Below are 19,057 nucleotides of genomic sequence, written 5' to 3'. Positions count from 1 at the left end.
GCAACAGTTTTTTTTCAAAGTCATTTATTCCTCACAAGTAAATAACAAAATAAAAGTTGCATGTTCAGACAAACAAATATAAACATGTCATTGTTGCTCTATATCAGAGCAATGAAATAAAGACAATATGGCTTACCAAGCAATATTAAATGGATGGAAAGCATCCACTGTTGTTGTACTGTTCAAACACATCTGAACTTGAAGGAATGTTGCATCTCTAAACATCATCAAAGAACTAAAATTCCAACAAAAGCACTCCATGAAAGTGACCCCATGAGCCTGTATAACAAAGTGCTGCTGAGGTGGTCTACCTCTGAAATAGAAGCCAGTGGCAACTACATGCACACATTAAGCACACACAAATATACACTACTGTGCAGTTTTGAGTTCACCACTGAGTTTGCGAATCTTGGAAGTCATCTTGTTGGAACCAAGCTCCGTCAGGATCTTCTGAAGGGCCTCAAAGGTGAACCTGAAACCCTGTGGATACTCCATGTTAAGAGCATAGCAAAGTCCAAAGAGCATTGCCACTCCGGCTGCAAGAGAAGGCAACTCATTGAGGACTTCCACATCATCAATGACAATCCCAACGTCTTGGGGCTGCTGTAGAAGGCTTGAATTCTCTCTGAAGACGAAGACTGCCATGATGGTCCTCTCCAGCTCCTGCTCGGCTTGATCTTTCTGGGAGACCTGAGGCAAAATATACAAAATATGCAACTGAACAACTGCAGTCTGGCACACCTCATTAATCACTATATACTGTATAATGGCATAGGTGGTCTCCCGTGATGAATAAAGTTGAATCATCATTGTGACACAAAATATCTGGACATACCATGTATTCCTTTATAAGGTCCTCAACACATTCTCCCAGGTAGATGAGAGCTTTGAGGATACACTCCCTTCTGAAATCTGCATCAGCACCCTATAGGGACAATCAAAATGGTTATTATGCAATGTGTAGACTAGTCTAGCAACTTAATTCCCAGCTCTACCATAAACAGTGCTTTTACAGTGTGCGCCTGGTCAATATTGAATCCATGGCAGACTAATTGAAAGCAGTGAACATGTAAAGCCATTCTAGTACATCTGCCAGAGGCCACTGGTAGTCCCTCTTTAAATATGAAGACAGACTGGATGGCTCCTGTTTGGGTTCCTATAGTCTCAAAGTATCTTTGGTGCAGTGACAGGTGCACAAATTATTTTCTATGCGCTACTACACATTAATGTACTCATAGGTGGCACATGTTTTTCTTTTTTAAATGGTTGATAGTGAATATGGTGCAAAACAACTTCGCACACAATAACAATGCCATGTACATCAATTGCACATCATCTGCACATCCTCTTCATGTAGAAGGATTGAGGGCTGTCCTTAGTGGCTAATTATATACTGCACATCATACCTGGTCAAGAAACTCAAGGATCGTGGCAGTTTTTGCTTTAGTGGTCCCTCCTTTCTTTCTGAAGATCTTCAGCAGCTGGGGTGCGCCATAAATCTGGTCAGGAGGGGAACTGCAGTAACCCGCAGAAACTCTGCATCAACCTGTACACAAGAAAACATGGCTTAACATGTGTTGAGCTAGTCAAGTTCACGGTGTAGCCGAGCTAACCGTGGTGGAAGCTATTGATTAGTAACGAATTATGCCTATCTTGATTAATTCCAGCTACAACCGAACAATGTACACATAGTTATATTTCTCGTGAAATACGTGTAAGTTCAGAAATTACACCACATTTAACCCGGCGAATGAAGAAAGCGTTTACTGGGATACCCACATTTAGGCGGGACCTTCAGCTTGCTAACCAGGTGACATTAACTTAGTCTTTTGCATTAATACAATTGTAGGCTTGTTAAGACACGTTTACATCAGCTTAGTTTAGTACTTACCGCAAGTTTATTCTTTGATGACGTGCTAGGACGTTAATCATTCTTTCTTCCCTATGCCGAAACGAACGCTGCTCTCCAAGCACTTCTCCCCAACTTCTTCTCACGTGACTCAAATTGAAAATATGACATCATTTCCTTTCAGTATGTTTTGAGAGGAACCAAAACATTTGCTTTCTTTCCTTCAGAAGTGTTATTAATTCAGTCTGAATCAAAATTGACACCTCAGAATGCAAAAAAATAGACTTTCACAACCAAGTCAATTATTTTACATTGTATTCAATGGTAGTTATTAGCTTGAAACAACTCGGTGCTTCACTTTTTCCAGTGTAAAACTGAGTGTTATTTATGTAACAATTTTGAAAATGGATGCAAACCGTAGGTCAACTCTGTTTTGTTTCCTTTTACTTTTGTCTTATATAGTTGTGAATGTTTTAAGAAAAAAATACGATAAAAATGAACTTCCATGTGCACATGCCATCCTTTCTGGGCGTCTTGTGTCTCACTAATGTTGTGAAAGAGCAATTAGACATTTTCTAATTATCTATCATTGAAGCAAATTTTGCCCATCACATATACCTCATAGACAAAAAAAATCTATTCATGCTATTATAACTAAAAGATTGCAACCTCAGAAGAAAAAAAAACATTAGCAATATCATGTAGGTGAATGAATAAAAAGCCACCTAATGTGATCCCAAAGCCTTATTCTTACTAAAAAATTCTCCACCCTGCCTCTTAACTCAGCTTGTCATTAACTTTTATGGATAGTTAGAGGAATATATTTGGCATTGGTAGATTTATTGGGCAGAAAAGATTAAACACTATGTTTCTAGGTTTTTTATTGCTGCAATGTTTGGAACTTGGATCCAAACCAAATCTTTACTGCTGCAACATCAAGTTATATAGTGGTGGTAATAATAATTAATGTCTATTTTTGTGGCACTTGTCCCAAACAAATTTTTCCAAGGTAGAGGTGGGAAGAAGGAGGGGAGGAGGGAGCAAAAATATTTCCACATTTCCATGAGGTATTCAAAACTTACCAAATATGTGCAACATTCAAAGAAGCAAATCATACTAAGAAATAAATAACATGGAAAGATATCAAATCAAGTCTATGAAAGTGTTTATGGGGAAAATGTGAAAATAAATTAACTGCAGTATAAGTCTTTGAGAAGGGTAGTTTCAGTCTTGTGAGATGATCAGATTTAGATGTTACTGGAAGTCATTTTTGTAAAAGAAATTGAATCAATTATTTCCAAAAGGTTCTGACCTGAACATTATCGTTGACCAATTTTAATTACCAAAATTATAACTCTGAAATCATGATTAAATGTTTCAGATTATATTATAAATGTATTTTGTATTGAACCTATTTTTTTCTTAAGAAAATGCTTTTCATTATACCACAAAAAATTGCTCTCACCAGTGACTTTAATAAGTGTACATTTGCTAGTCAAGTCATAAAACAAATAAGACAATCATCTGGTACCAACTCAATGTCTTTAGGCAACTAGATATTATGAAAATTATTATTGAAGAACAGAATAAGCATCATGAAGCGCACCATATCACAAAGCTCATATAACATAAACATGATTTCACCTTATTCCAATGTCCTCCACTCGTATTACAGTAGAGGCCATTAATCTGACACCTTTGCGATGTGGTGGAACAGGAGATTCCGATACAGATGTTCAGCCAACAGGTCTGCTGCAACTGTGTGATACTATCTTGTCAATATAACCCAAAATCTTTGAGGAATTTCCCCCATACCTTGTTCAGTTTTTATATCACAAAAGAATCAGCAGCTGTCAAGACACAAGAGGGTCCTACTTTGTACTTGCAATGTGTACCTATTAAAGATACTATTTCGTCAATGTCTACGATGTTGTGTTCTATCATGTCACCTCCACTGGAGGGAGCTGGAGAGTAGTGACGAACCAAAAAAAAAAAAAAAAAAAAAAGTGAAACCCATCTTCAATATAAAAACTACATGCTTTTTCAGGAAGCAAAATGTTACACAGTTAAATCATGTAATATATTTTTATGCTTATAACCTAAAAAACGTAAATACAATTTAACAGAAAATGTAAAGTGTTTTTCTCAGATTCCTAAAATATATTCAAATGAGAAACTTTGGAAGAAATGTGCAATTTGAATATAGTGTGAGAGCATGTTTTTTTTTTTCCACACAAGAGGCAGATGAATTAACTCTAGATACCACAATAAACTCCAGTATAGAATTTATTACCTGTGGGTAAAACTCTTCTCTTTTTGTCATCACAATTAATTTCCTTTGTCGTCTTGATTGAATGGATGAATATCTGAATGAATATCTGCAGCAAATTTGATGCTGTTGCTAGAATGTGATTCAAGCAATCAAGAATCTTAGAATTTAGCTCCATAAGCGATGGTGGTGTCAATGGAAAACGTCATTGACATATAGATGAACAGTAACATGATTTTCCAAGTTTAAATCTCCCTAACTTGGATGGCTGCCCAGAAATAATGTGTCTGTCTGCAATAAAGAAGGGAGACGCATAAAACCCTTCGGGGTGCATCTATTTTTCTCACTAATGCCTTTATTTGTTGGGTTCAGTTGATTTAATCCACCAGAGCAACACAAGTGTAGGGGGACGTGCTTTGAAAAGAGGGAGTAGTCTTGTATGCCCTCTAGGTTTATTTTTGGAGCTCTAGAGAGGTTTGGTTCTGTTAATGTGTCTTTGTAGCATTGGAATAACGTGTTTTTATACTTGGAGATGGTTTCTCAATGTCTCCGATGTCAGAAAACTTGCATATGGTTTACTGGCACATAAAGTGGCAAAGATAATGAAAAAAACCCAAATGAGTTTGGATCAGCGTTTTTACAATAGTCAGTATATTTGTAAAATTAGAGAATTAAAACTTACTATACATTTAGTAAGTTTTAATTCTCTAATATATATATATATATATATATATATGAATCTTTAATACAAAAGTTACAAAAGAAAAGCAAATCCTTAGCTATGACTCTCAGAGATTCCTTTGAGTGAACGATATAAAATGCAATGCTGCCTCTGTGTGGTGTTCAGTGTTAATTACTCAGATGTGCTGTGAACGTCTCCTGATTCAACAAAACAAAAGTTACTTGGCATCAGACGGATGGTGCTTCCACCACCAACAGCACTAAATACAAGAAGCTAATCAAGGTAATGACGAGGAGGGCTACAAACATTTTGGAGCCATTGAAAACAAGCACGGCCTTTTGAAACCAGATTTGCTTTATAATTAAAAATCTTTCTGAACACTCTTTGAAATTGCAGGAATAAAGTTGCACTTATACCTACTAAAAGTTAACATTGAGTCATTTTACATATAGCAAACCTGAATGTGTTTTATTTTATACAGACTAACAGACAGAACAAAACACAATGGTTTTTAAAACATCTTTACCAACAAATATCTAGACAAAAAAGATGTGGTGTACAGTTAGCTTATGCTGCAGATTTGCACATTTAGAGACTACTCAGTGAATTTGGATGGGTATCTTACCACAAACTCTCAGTGTGTTTTAGGACTGGACTTTATCTAGGTCACACTTTGGTCTAACCCATTTCATAATAGTTCTGGCTAAATGTTCATGGTTTCAGTCTTACATAGAAACTTTGTCCAACTCTAAAGTTTCAAGTTACAACTATGACCACCTTTAATGTACAGGATGAGTGTGCTTAATGTAGACAGCTGCAGACTGTCACAGTCTGTCCTCAATCTGCAGTTTTCACTCCATTTGGACAAGTTCTGACTTCCTTTTTATACCTTCTTAAATACTTTGGTCCCAATTAATTATGTCATTGTTCTCATCACGCATGGTTATTTTCACTCAGCAGTTAAAATTTACATTGTATCCTTCAAATGTAAATGTTTAAACCTATGCTGTTCAATCCAGTTGTGGTTGTGAGTAATACACTATACTGCAAAAAATATTTGCTTGTGTACTGGCACATATGTTCTCAACTGACTTTCCTCATCCATGAGGTTTAATACAATTTCTGCATTTTTTAAAAAAAATCTGTGCTCATGGAAATGATTGAAACACCTGAATAAAATAGTGGACTAGTTGAGCCAATACTTTAAGTTTTGTTTTGTGTACCTGTTTGGTGTACACAGCTAATATGTATCACGTGAAGGTATTTTTAAATATTTCTGCAACAAAAATAGTATCAACCATAAGGCATAGGTACTTATTTTGTAAAGAACATTGATAATTTGATGTCAGTAATAAGTTGGCTAATTCACATTAAGATGGAGGAAAATTCCAAAATTCTGAAATAATATTTGAAAATACCTCACAGGCAAATCATATGTCACTGTATAGTGACTTAAATGAGTTGACTTACATTCACACTTTTGGCCAGTTTAAATAAACACATATTTCGAAGTATTAATAAATTTCCAGTAGTTTTTTATACCTGTTTTAAAGTATTTGTATTAGCAAGTAACAAAAAATAAATAAATGGAGACATTTGAGTCACGGCTGCTGGCAATGATAGTTAAACAGACACTTGACTACCTTTGATGCTGTTCTTCAACTTTTTAATATTTTATCCCTTAACAACGCTCACATTTTTTAACAGAATGAAAGACAAAATAAACGTTTCAATAAACGAAAAACAACTTGAAGAATCAGATCAGTGTTTTATCCACAGCAGGCGTACACCACGTGTGACGACGGTCCCTAGCAGATGGTTAAATCCACGTGGTTAAAGCAGCTTTCATTATACGACGTTTTGTGTAGCTTAGCAAACTGGACTTTAAAACTTTAGCACTGTTACACCACCAGTAGAGCTCTGCTAACATTTGAAAGTGTGTATTTTGGACTGATTCACAACTGAACACGATAATTTTGACGTTACACAAAGAAAAACTTAAGATCGTGCAAAGGATTTAACTTCTCTCTGCGTTTGAGTAAATTGTACGTCATACGCAAGGCCCACGCACGATTCGAACACTACAGCTTGGGATTGGTTGATGCAGGTATGTGGGCGGGTCGGCGTCATAGCGTAGAGCTGGAGAGAAGCCGCGACTGCGACCTATCTGTCTTTTTCCAGTTCAATGTTCTATTGAGCAGACATAACCACGTGCATGTACTAGCAGTTTAGTTACCCGTCTTTACACATCGAGATTCCAGTGTTTCATTGAAACACGCAACAGCAGTAATCATGGTGAAGTTAGCAAAGGTAAGATAAAGTCTTTTTTTTCTCCTTTTTTTTTACGATTACGTTGTAAGAGCGCGCGCTTGTGGTAGATTAAGCTGTGTTTACGCACGAGGCCCTTGCGCTAAAGTTGTTGCGTTTTTAAGAAGATTACATACAAATTCACAATAGAAACATGGGCTTATGTGCTGAAGTGAATTAATGGGTTATGAAGAAGTTTTTGCAAGTCGCCTAACTGCTAGTGTTTGGTTTATTTTTTTCGCAAATAACGTTGATCCTCTATCGAAATAGCCGTGGTTGTGGCCTAGCTTGGCCTGCTAACTGTAGCCAGCGTTGCAACATGGTACTCACGCGTCTCTGTTTGTGCAGCAGCTTTTAACCTTCGATAAAGGTTAATTTAAACAACTAAGCCATAAATTGACTTATATTTAACTTTTTATTTTTTATTTATTTTTTTTATTTTTTACCTGTATTCTTGGAAGCGTGCACTATGCTAGCTCAAGCGAGTGAAGCTTTGATCGCGTTTTCAGCGGCATTTTCCCCCCCACAGCTTGCAAATTAAATTAAATTTATCTTTGCTTTTCTAGAGATTGTGTGGAGTAGCTTCGTTTTTTTTGTGTAATTTATTACACGTAAAAATCTACTATCATAGTTGGTTTAAGCTTAGCCCATTTGTTAGCTGGCCTGCCTCATGAGTCCCACGTGGGTGGGTGTACTCTGAGTGACACACGAGGCGAGCAACCAAAACCGAGCGTGTATTACAGCATTCCAACGCGGATAACATGACGCTTGGTTGTTGTATTTGATATAATTAACATTATAATGGTCTAAATAACGTAATTTTTGGGCACCAGTTTATATTTTTATTTGATAACCTGAAATGTACATACAGTTGAACTGTTTGCCATTATGAATAAGGTACTTATATTTGTACCTCAAGTAAATTTTTTAAGACAAATGTATGGCTGTACTTAAAGTAGTTTTCTTTATTATTCATCAAAATGTGCTATTGTGTAATTTTCAGGCAGCAAATCAAGCTCAAAAGAAAAAAGCGCCCCCACCAAAACAGGTGGAGGAAGAAGAAGACTCTAGCGAGGAGGACAGCAGTGAAGAGGAAGAGGTACTTTCCACTATGGTTTACGTTTTATTTTTTCTTGAGCATTTTTAATTTATTGCAGTGAAATAATTTTGACATGTTTCTATTTTGCTGTTAGGCTCCTCCAGCTAAGGTTACAAAGAAAGCAACTCCAGCAAAAGCTACAAAAGCTGTCAAGAACGGTGTGACTGCTAAGAAGGCTGAAAGTGATGAAGACGATGATTCAGGTATTGCTTTGAACATCTCACTATTTTTTTTTTCACTTAACAGGTAGTTGTAACACTACGGCTACCTATTGAGTAGTCGTACTCTCAACCCTAAAGCACAAAAGTGATTTTTTTTTTAATAGGTTTTTTTGTCAGCAAATCATTATTTTGCCTCCAGTTTTAGTGTTCACATATTTAACATACAATCTCAATTATTGAAGTTGAGGCTAAGAATCGTTTTGCTACACTTTCACAATACTATGAAATTTTCTTGGAAAAATCTCAAAATTTTAGCATCCTCTTAATCACCCCTACTGTTCTAAAATCATTTGATGGAATCATTTTGGACATCTTTGAAAACATAGGATGTGTAGCTGTTTTTGGACACACTAGCACAATGGATGCTTAATCTTACAATTAAAGTGTTTTTGTAATTTATTCAGTGTTTAACAAAGCTTGTCCTGAAAAGCATCGCAGGTTGTTTCCTTAAGGAGTTTTTATCTGAAACCATTGTCTAAACTTTGCTATGGTTTGACAATCTACAGAAGAGTCATCTGAGGAAGAGGCACCACCACCTAAAAAGATGCCTGCAAAAACTGCACCCGCAAAGGCAAAAACACAAGCTAAGGCAGCACCAGCCAAAGCTGAGGAGTCAGATGATGATGAAGACGACGATGGTATGTGGTAGTGGAGTTAAAGCAGGTGCACTTTGTGGTGCACATATATGTAGGACTTTGAAATTTTGTCAAAATTGTCCTGACACCCTCCATTTCTTGGCATGCATGGGTTTGTTCAGTACTCATGTGTGTTATGTACGGAGGAAAAGCAAAGGCAGCGCTATGTCTTCGGTGCCGGTGTGTATTTAACTGTCTGCCGGTTCTATCCTCAATCGCTGTTACACTGTTTTCATTTGCATCTTAGAATCTTTACCTTGCACGGCTACGATTAACATTACCTTCTGAACAGATGAGTCTGAAGAAGAGGCACCACCTCCCAAGAAAGCAGCCAAGGCAGCTGCAAAGCCTGCCAAGGGTCCTGCCAAGGGTCCTGCCAAAGGTCCTGCCAAGGCCATAGTGAAGACCCAACCTGCAAAGGAGTCTTCTGATGAAGAGGAGGAGGCTCCACCCCCTAAGAAGGCTGCTCCTGCTAAGCCTGCAGCAAAGGCACCAACCAAGGCTGCTGCTGAAGAGTCCTCTGATGATGATGATGACGAAGATGACTCTGAAGAAGAGGCCCCACCACCCAAGAAGACCCCAGCAGCCAAACAATCAGCAAAACCAGCAGCTAAAGCACAGCCTGCTGAAGAGTCGTCTGAGGAAGATGATGACGAAGATGGTAAGACCAGGCTTGTTTGCTTTAATATAAAATTTGTATATTACTACACTTTTGTGATGATAATAAGGGACTTAATACTGATCATGTATGATGTCACCTTTTCATATATCTGATGCAGGTTAATTATATTTGATCATGTTTGTTTTTTTTTTCCCTCCACAATGAAATGAGAGTTAATAATGTTTACGTTCTGCAGAGGAAGAGGAAGAGATGGATACCGCTCCAGCTCCTGCAGCCACAAAGGCAAAGAAAGCTGGCATGGTCAAAGCAAAGGAGGAGTCAGAAGAGGATGAGGAGGAGGATGATGATGAGGACGACGACGATGAGGAGGAAGAAGAGGGTGAGTTTAAAAATACATATTTTCCTCCCTGCTGAGAAATAAAACCTGTATTTGGTTCTGTGGGCTCTAGAATTTCCTCCAGTTTTCCTCTTTTATTATTTATCTTTTGTGACGTCAAGTTTAAAATTCCTTCCTTCCTCCACAGAAGCCTCAGTAAAACCTGCAAAGAGAAAAGCGGAAGGCAAGAAGGAGGCTCCACCTGCTAAGAAAGTAAAGTCAGATGGTGAAGGTAAGGAAGGATTTCATTGAAAACCTGAACTAAATTTCTACATTGAATGCTGCTTCACATAAAATAATGAAACTTGTTACTTTTGTTTAGGGCTCAGTTTGTTTGTTGGAAATTTGAACTGCAACAAAGATTTTGAGGAGATCAAAGATGGGCTGAGAAAATTCTTCTCAAAAAACAACATCGAGATCACCGACGTCCGGCTTGGAATGTCAAAGTAAGCAGCTATTTTGACTCATTGAGTCTGTGTACATTAAAGATTTGTGATTTTTGTAGAAGGGGCTGGCATTATATTGTGTCAGATTAAATCTTGCACATTTTAAACTTGGGCACATTGAAGATTTCAGTTCTGTGCCCTGAATGTTTTAGCAAAGAGAACTGATTAAATGGAAGACATTGTTTTGGACAGTGTTAAAAGTGACATGTGTCTTTTACCTTGGTAGGAGATTTGGCTATGTAGACTTTGCAGATGAGGAAGATCTCAACAGAGCGCTGGAGCTCAATGGCAAGAAATTCATGGGTCAGGAGCTGAAGCTGGATAAAGCTCGCAGCAAAGAGAGTTCACAAGAGGGCAAGAAAGGTAATAATTGTACCTACTGATAACAAATCTGACCTTTTATTTTGTAGGATTCATAGCAATATTATTTTTTGGGCTGTTTTCTTTTTTTTTTTTTTTTTCCCCTCCCTCTGTTTCTAATAAAACATGTTTTTCAGAGAGAGATGCCCGGACACTGTTTGTAAAAAACCTTCCTTACTCTGCGTCAATCGATGACCTGAAAGAGTTGTTTGAAAGTGCGGTTGACGTTCGGTTACCACAAGGCCAAACTGGTTCAAACAGGGGGTAAGCCATCTTTGTTCTATAACTATAATGATATTTTTGTCTTTTTTTTTTCTTTCTTTTAAATGAAAGTATCTTGAGTTCTAAAATGTGACTGGCTAAAAATCTTGGACACAAAGCATTCGTCTACATTTGTAAACAATGTTCAACACATTCAATTGCAGTGGTTTGTTTTTTATACATGTAAGGTGTACACTGTGAAGCAATATTATCACCACAAATTTGGTCTGCAAAGTTTTATGTTTTTTTTTTTCTCCCTTTTCACAGCATTGCCTACATTGAGTTCAAAACTGAGGCTGAAGCAGAGAAGATGCTGGAGGAAGCACAGGGAGCTGAGCTGCAGGGGAGATCCATCATTGTTGACTATGTTGGAGACAAGAGCCAAAAAGGAGCAAGGCCATCTGGTAAGCTTTAAAAAAAATCCTTCCAGGTTAAATGTGACCATCTTATTTATGGTGCAGCTGGTTTGCAATATATTCAACAATGTAAAGGGAAATGTGCTTACCTGTATTCGTCTGACTACTTTGCTCTTGTCATGCAGCAGGTGGCGCTGCCAGCAAAACATTGGTGGTGAATAATCTCTCCTTCAGTGCCACAGAGGAAGTGCTGCAGTCCGCTTTTGAGAAGGCCGTCTCTGTAAGGATTCCTCAACGAGATGGTCGACCTAAAGGGTAAGCATTGCTGTGACAACTTTTATTGAACCTCCATGCTTAAAGAGCTTTTCTACTATAATAATTTGAGCAAACCTTCTCATGAGCTCCTGTTAATCTGATCTGTGATTATGCATGGATTCGCACGAGAAGCAGAGGCAATGCACAGTCAGAACTGGCTTTGCCCTATTTTTATATGGGTATTGACAAGGTCTGCTGTGCTACAAGTCAATACTTTTATCATTTTCAACATGGATATTGTATTGTAGTTTTCAGTACTTTTTGTTTCTTTTTCTTTCACATTTGTGACAAATTTATCTTACTAAGGTTTGGATTTTGTTTTTAGCTTTGCTTTTGTAGAATTTGAAAACCCAGAGGATGCCAAGGAAGCTTTGGAAAACCTCAACCACACAGAAATAGAAGGTCGCTCAGTCCGACTGGAGTTCAGCCAGAACAGCGGTGGAAGAGATGGAGGTAGAGGAAACTCAGGTACATATCCACACTTCATTTTTATATTTGTCTTAACTTTCCTCTTTCACAATTGGCATAGCCAGATATGATGAAAACTTGATCTCCTGAAATTTCTTGAAGATTCTAAGATAGTCAAGTCCTGATCTGGTGGGCTTAAGCTTCTTAGAACTGTTGTTTTTAAGGACAAAATGATTAACACTTCTTTTTTCTTCTCCAAGGTCCAACAAAAACCCTTTTTGTCAAGGGTCTTTCCGAAGACACAACAGATCAGAGTCTTAAGGATTCCTTTGAGGGTTCTGTGGCAGCCAGAATAGTTACGGACAGAGACACTGGCGCTTCAAAAGGGTACGTTTAATAGGAACAGATGTTCTCCACGGCTATTGGATGCTTCTCATGAGCACCTATCTGTCTAATAGTGACAGTGTAAGGATTCGCATGAGAAGCAGAGTGAAGTCACAGTTAAACAGGCAGCTTTCTAGGTGGAAGTTGTCCATGTCTGATGTGAGACAGTTCTATTTTCTCTGAAATTTAAAATGAGTTCAGCTTTTAAAATGTAGCATAAATTATTAAATTTGAATATTGGGTTTCCTCCTTGTTTATTAAAAACCATGAAAGTTGAGCTAGTTTCATAGTCTGGTTTTGTGACAATTTTATCAGTAACCCAAGGACTCTCTCAACAGTTTTGGCTTCGTGGACTTTGATAATGAGAGTGATTGCAAGGCAGCAAAGGAGGCCATGGAGGATGGTGAAATAGATGGCAGCAAAGTGACTCTGGACTACGCCAAGCCGAAGGGTGAAGGCGGCTTCCGTGGAGGCAGAGGTGGTGGCGGCGGCGGCGGAGGACGAGGAGGTTTCCGTGGAGGCCGTGGTGGATTCGGTGGTCGCGGTGGCGGCGGCGGCAGAGGAGGAGGAAGGGGTGGACGCGGAGGACGTGGAGGTTTTGGCGGTTTTGGAGGTAATCTTTAGGAATATTTACCAAGGAGAGATTGCAAGGTGGTCATGTTGACTTCATACTTGGACCTTGAATTTATCTGCTTGATGAGGTTTCATTTTTAATGATGCTTGGTGGTAAAATGTTTGCTCTCCTCATTTTAGGTGGAAGAGGAGGTGGTGGATTTGGAGCAAAACCCCAGGGGAAGAAAATCAAGTTTGATGACTAAATCTATTTTTTATGTTTTTCAATGGACTCTGGCTTCATCAGTTTTCAGAGCCTTTGGACATTCCAGAAAATGTCATAGTTATATTTAACTGTAAAGGGGCATTTTAAGCCCTTTCTAGACCTCCCTCACCTACTCTACCCTCCTGTGCCAGAATGGTACTTCAGACCTTTTCAGCTTATGTGCTACATGTGAGAACTGAATGTCCCAAATGCAGACCTGCATCTCTTTTCCTCCTAAGGTTTTTCAGAAGGAGTAAAATGGAATATCTGAAAAGCAAGTTTGTATAACAAAAAGCTTGTTTTGTCAGATATATTGTGTAAATTTAAACAGTTTGTATGTTTTCATTTTACCTTTTTGTAAAAAAGAATTTACACTTGTATCCATTTTTATTTTGTTTTAGTTTTCATTAGTTAAGTTTTACTGTGAAATGATTTGTATTTTCATGGTTCGCTGAGTGTCTGTCACGGTTCTTTGATGGGGATATGTAAGTCGCGGATGCAAGGGCACTGTGTAACAAAGCGTTGTGTATTGATTAATTTTTTTCTCCATCTCAAGATTTTCACTTGATGAAATAAAACCTCATAGGGGCAGACTTTTTAATGTCATCAAAATTAAATCTGTAGTCTGACTGAAATTTAATCGTACAGCTGGACAGTCATAAAATACCTTTACAGTTGATGTTACCAAGGTAACTTTTTTCACCTTGGTTACAAAAGTTTTGATTCAGATGCCTCTTTAAATACTAATCAACAAATTTAGGGGGAGGATCTTCTAAAAAAACAGTCTGTTCATAAAATCTTAAATATCAAAGGTTTATGTAGATGGGTTTCTCCAGAGTCTGATTTATGGGAGTTAATGCAAATAATTTACAGGGCTGGATAAGTGTAAAAGAAAACAAAATTTTATTCTGTTTTCCATCATCTAAATCAGTGTCTCCAAGCTCTTTGGTGCAGGAGCCAAAAATGTCTAGTTAAAAGTAAAGATGGGTCACAATTTTATTTTAAAATTAGATCCTTTTTTATTTTCCTTATATGCTAAACATGCAAGGTTATAATAAAACTAATAAACTAATAATTGTAGTAAAGGAATTTGTAAAATTTTTTTGAATTGTTACATATCATGTGACTTAAAGACAGGCATATAATTTCTATATTTTTTGGACTAAAATGGAAAAGTATCAAGTTTCTGATTTCATGGGTCAGTGCTTTTCCCTTTTGGATTAAATCCACAACTGTTCCATTTAAATAATTGAGAAAGATTTGTCGTTTCTAGCTTGCTATGCTTAAGTGGTTTTAATTCACTTAAGGACAGGATAGTTAATTATTAATCAATTAACTTGATTCATTTGTATTTACTTCCTCACATATTTGTCCACAATCTCCTTCCTTTTGTACTTCTTTCCATGCACACGTTTGTCCTGCTTTTGTGTCCTTTCCTTAATGTCCATTTATATTTCCTTTCTTGAATTCCCTTTGTTTACATTATGAGATTTTACCTTTAAAACTTGATTGAACTCTAGAAATATGTAGAAATCCTCATGGGTTTTTTGGCACCCCAATTTATTTAAATTTCTACCCTGTAAGCACAACTGTTAGTGGGGGGGTTACAAGTTTTGATCACTATTTTGGAAAACTGCAGGAAAAGTTGGTAGAATAGTATACAACCTGTTATTGAAATGGACCTCCTTAAAGTTCTTGGTTCTTATGAGTTCAGTTGAGTCAAAGGTTTCTATAAATTATACATTAGCTATGTTTTATGGAGGAGGGGTTTACCTGATTTGAGTCATCTAAAATTAATAAAAACAAAATTGCTCAGTCATAAAGAACTGTATTAATGGGGAGGCATGAGACAGCTAACATGATTCATATGAAAAAATAAATGCTGAAAATTAGTTTTATCTTTCATTTTTGACATTGGGGAGAAGTTGAGATTACAGTATAATACAAAAAGGGAGCAAATTATTTTCATTAATGAAGAATTTCACTGCTTGCCATGGTGGTGCCAAGTTGCTGTTCAAACATGAAGCTGATTGCCTGAAGATGAGCACATTTCTGTGCATCTTCCATGATTTATTTATGAGACCTGCCAGTATATACTGCTCCAATCAATTTACAATAAAAGTGACTAAGAAATTAAAAGTAAGACTAGATTTTAGATAAGATTTCTGACACCCCATGCTGAACATCAGGATTCATTTTTGCAGAAATTCAATGCAAAAGGAGCTTTTAAGTATTTTCTGCTACAAGCAGCTGATTATATTAACCAGAAGATGGCGCAAAAGAGTAAAGAACCTTGTATTAGGAGACATCCATCCATTTTCTGTACTTGCTGTCTTCCTGTGCCTATTTCTAGCGTTGAATAGATGAACTCTAAACAGATTTTTTCCATTTTATCACAAGTACAAACCTAAGAGCAGGTTAAATTGACTGATTTTGGCCTGTAGGTCTACACTGGAACATCTAAAGTACAACAAGCCAAGGCTCTGAGAAAACACTAACAACTTTGCCACTACTAAATATGTACAATGTCAACCTCATGAAGGTGCTAGGGGTGAAAATCAACAATGAAGCCTGCATATTTGTGACATGTAAGTAGTAGTTGTCTAAATCATGAACAACTTGCAACACTAGTGTGTGATATCAAAGTTGTTATCTCAGTTGTATTAGTCCATAAGATTTGTTAATCTTTTGAATCAAATATATGCTAACTTCCCGGCACATCTCCTATAAAACCTCTGAGACAAGCCTCTTGGTGTGCAAGTAGTTTATGTCTCATGACTTTAATAACCTTTCTACTTTTGAGGAAAAATTGTATCAGCACTGATGTCTCCACGCCTGCCTTCATGTTTCTAGGAAAAAAGGTTGACATTAGATGATTAGTGTTGACCCAGAGCTTTTGGCAAATCTGTCATACCACAGTAATACTACAGGACAGGGGACAGCTGCAGAAGTCAGTCATGCAGCTGAACAGGGATCTTTGTTGCTGAAGGTGCCTGGGCAGAGACCCTGATGATGGCACCAATGAATAACTCCATTTAGAGATCTGCTGCCCACTCCGTATGACAGACAGAGGTCTACTATAACCTGTGTCCATTCTTTTCTGTTTCACCTAGAGATGCTGCATCCAGGTCAACACTGTGGTTACTTTCTTGCTTGCTTTGCTGTATTTGAAATAAATTAGAAAGTTCTGTGATAATTCAAAAGCATTTTAGCAAATTACTAAGTAGTGTAAATGCAAAAATATTTAAAGTCCTTGAAACTTCTCAAATTTTGTTACATTATACTCTTGACAAAAACTGAATCTCTGCCCAAGCCTAAAGACTTATGCAACCCTTTAAAGATTTTCTTTCTAAATTTCTCTGTCCATCAACTCTGGCAAGCTTTTGTTTCCCACTAAAGAAAAGGATTCCCACAGCATGATGATGTTTTCTCCATGTTTTACAGTGTTCTGGCTTTTGACAAACTCTAAACAGTTTCTAATTGCTTTCGTCTAACAATGAATATACCTTTACTACAGTTGGACGTGCCAGCTGAGCTGTGGTTTTTTGCAGCTCCTCCACCACTACCATGGGGGTCCTGCTACTTCTCTGAATAAGGCCCAGCTTAACTTTGGGTGAACAGCATGTCTTGGTAGGTTTGCAACTGTGCGCCATGCTCTTTCCATTTTTGGGTGAAGATGAAAAGAGTGTGGCCCAGTAATAAATAAAGCTTTGAGTTTTTCAAAGCTTGAAATAGGGTTATGTACCTAACCCTGCTTTAGTTTTATTCCTGACTTGTCTGGTTAGTTAGTGTTCACAATTATGTTTGCTCACTAATGTTCTCAAACAAACCTTCACAGAAGGTTCTGTGAAACCTTCCCGGCTTCACAGAACTACTGTGTACTAATTAAGAGACTTCTGAAGGCAATACATTTTACTTAGAGTTATCAGATTAAATGGAACAAAAACATGCATACTGTGCTTTTCATGTTCTTATTGGTTAAAAAGAAAGTTGGAAACAATGTTGGTCTATTTCATAAAATCCTAACAAATATAACAGTTTTAGTTCTAATTTAACAATAGCTGAAATAAACGTTGAATATAGTATGATGGTATCCAACAGATAATGGAAATGGAGAAGAACATCCATTTCTTTTCAATTTGTTATGGTTCGTAGACATCTCCTGGCTTCCTTAGTTTGCTTCTGTCATAATAGTGATCTCCAGGATGAACAATGATATTCCTTGTTTAAAGCTCTGTCAGTACTGGTCCTCTAGAATGATTGAGATCTATTGTGAAAGTTTGCATCCTCATCCAACTGTGCTATCAGACTAACATCAAAGGCTCCTGCTAATTAGTGGTGGCAAACACAAAGCTCTGGCCTGGATGCTGGTTGTGTACTTGCTGACACAGACAAACATCATCACTGGAGTGAGAAATTTTCACCAGAATAAACAGCACATTCTGACAGCTGCTTGATAAATCAATCCTGTCACTTTTCCTGATTCCACTTAGAGACTCAACATGGAAAAAACACTTGAATATAGTATGATGGAAAAGATAATGGAAAAAAAAAGAGTCAGTTGTTTTTGCGTTTGATTTGTTTATCATTGATTTTAATGTATACACATCTTTGACTTGGCTTCTGTTTTAGAATATTTTAATACAGCAACAATGTTGTTTTCCACATTTACTGCCCAGCATTTTATGCATTATGTTTACAGTAAGAGCGAATACAGTGATTTGTTGTGAAAACATATTATTCAGTCTCAGCATCCATTCTTCCTTATTTTCTTATCTGGGAATGTTTGCCCACTTGTGCAAAACTTCTTGAATTATATTAAATTGTGTAGACAACTCTTGCTCAGCTGATTTCACACAGATTTAGTTCTGGACTCTGGCTAAGCCACTCCTAACTTTTAATTTTCTTTCGCTAATATTTTCATGTGGATCTGACTGTACTCTTGGATTCACAGTAATGGTGAAAAATAAAATCTGTCCTCATTCCCAGTTTTCTAACAACTTGAATTCTTCGGGTCAAAACTGACTACGTTATTATTTCACTTTATTGAAATCAATTTCACTTGAAAAAAATGTAACCTGAGAACATGATGCTGCCACCCCGATGTCTTACTGTGGGCGTGGTGTTCTTTGTTTTGTTCCAAACATGTCTTTGATAACCCTTTCATAACCCATGACTTGCAAGTGTAGTTTCATCAAACCATGACACATTCCTTCACAGAACATTAGCCAGGACAGAATGATTTTTCTTTTCATTTTCTTTTCATAACTGTCCTGCTTATCATAGACATATTGAGTGTACAACACATTGTTGTTCCAAGCAGAATACATCCAATGCTTGTTGGAAATTCCAGCAGCTCCCTGCCTGATAGTATCCTCCCAGATCAGTTTTTCTTTTACGTTTTCAATACTTTAGGGAACACATGCAGTTTTGTGGTGTCATCGTTGTTCCATATTTCCATTCATAACTTATGTCTGTTTTCATTATGCCATGGAATATATAAAGCATTCCTGACTGATATTTTTTGTTCAATGAGATCACTGAGATCTATTGTAGCATCTTTGCTAACTCTACCATCAGCTAAACATTACAGAACAAACATTACAGAAATTAAAAAAACTTGAAGTTTGTTTTGGGTTCATCTGATTCA

The 19,057-nt window shown here is 37.2% G+C and overlaps 1 protein-coding gene and 3 non-coding genes across 4 annotated transcripts; all 4 read left to right on the top strand.

Moving 5' to 3' along the window:
• Nucleotides 1–6,586: 6,586 nt before the first annotated feature.
• ncl (nucleolin) lies at nucleotides 6,587–14,024 on the top strand. Its single transcript, XM_044129178.1, has 16 exons — nucleotides 6,587–7,110; nucleotides 8,111–8,206; nucleotides 8,301–8,409; nucleotides 8,934–9,065; nucleotides 9,355–9,723; nucleotides 9,920–10,063; nucleotides 10,209–10,292; nucleotides 10,383–10,506; nucleotides 10,733–10,869; nucleotides 11,004–11,130; nucleotides 11,395–11,531; nucleotides 11,669–11,798; nucleotides 12,124–12,266; nucleotides 12,467–12,593; nucleotides 12,929–13,203; nucleotides 13,344–14,024. Exons 1-16 carry the CDS (start codon nucleotides 7,093–7,095, stop codon nucleotides 13,406–13,408), a joined length of 2,217 nt encoding a protein of 738 aa, XP_043985113.1. The 5' UTR covers nucleotides 6,587–7,092; the 3' UTR covers nucleotides 13,409–14,024.
• LOC122839203 lies at nucleotides 9,152–9,291 on the top strand. The gene has a single exon (XR_006372005.1). It is a non-coding gene; the product is annotated as a small nucleolar RNA SNORA57 (small nucleolar RNA).
• Nucleotides 11,872–12,006, top strand: LOC122839201. The gene has a single exon (XR_006372003.1). It is a non-coding gene; the product is annotated as a small nucleolar RNA SNORA75 (small nucleolar RNA).
• On the top strand, nucleotides 12,634–12,760 carry LOC122839209. Its single transcript, XR_006372011.1, has one exon. It is a non-coding gene; the product is annotated as a small nucleolar RNA SNORA75 (small nucleolar RNA).
• Nucleotides 14,025–19,057: the final 5,033 nt, after the last annotated feature.

This window comes from Gambusia affinis, linkage group LG10 (assembly GCF_019740435.1).
Source record: "Gambusia affinis linkage group LG10, SWU_Gaff_1.0, whole genome shotgun sequence".
Classification (NCBI taxonomy): Eukaryota; Metazoa; Chordata; class Actinopteri; order Cyprinodontiformes; family Poeciliidae; genus Gambusia; species Gambusia affinis.
Note: the sequence above shows the minus strand (reverse complement) of the source record. Positions and strands in the feature narration are given on the sequence as shown.

Excerpts from the sequence above, each read along its gene's own strand:
- ncl (XM_044129178.1), top strand. Across the intron at positions 8,410-8,933 it reads TGATGAAGACGATGATTCAG|AAGAGTCATCTGAGGAAGAG; the intron begins GTATTGCTTTGA and ends GACAATCTACAG. Across the intron at positions 9,066-9,354 it reads TGATGATGAAGACGACGATG|ATGAGTCTGAAGAAGAGGCA; the intron begins GTATGTGGTAGT and ends CCTTCTGAACAG.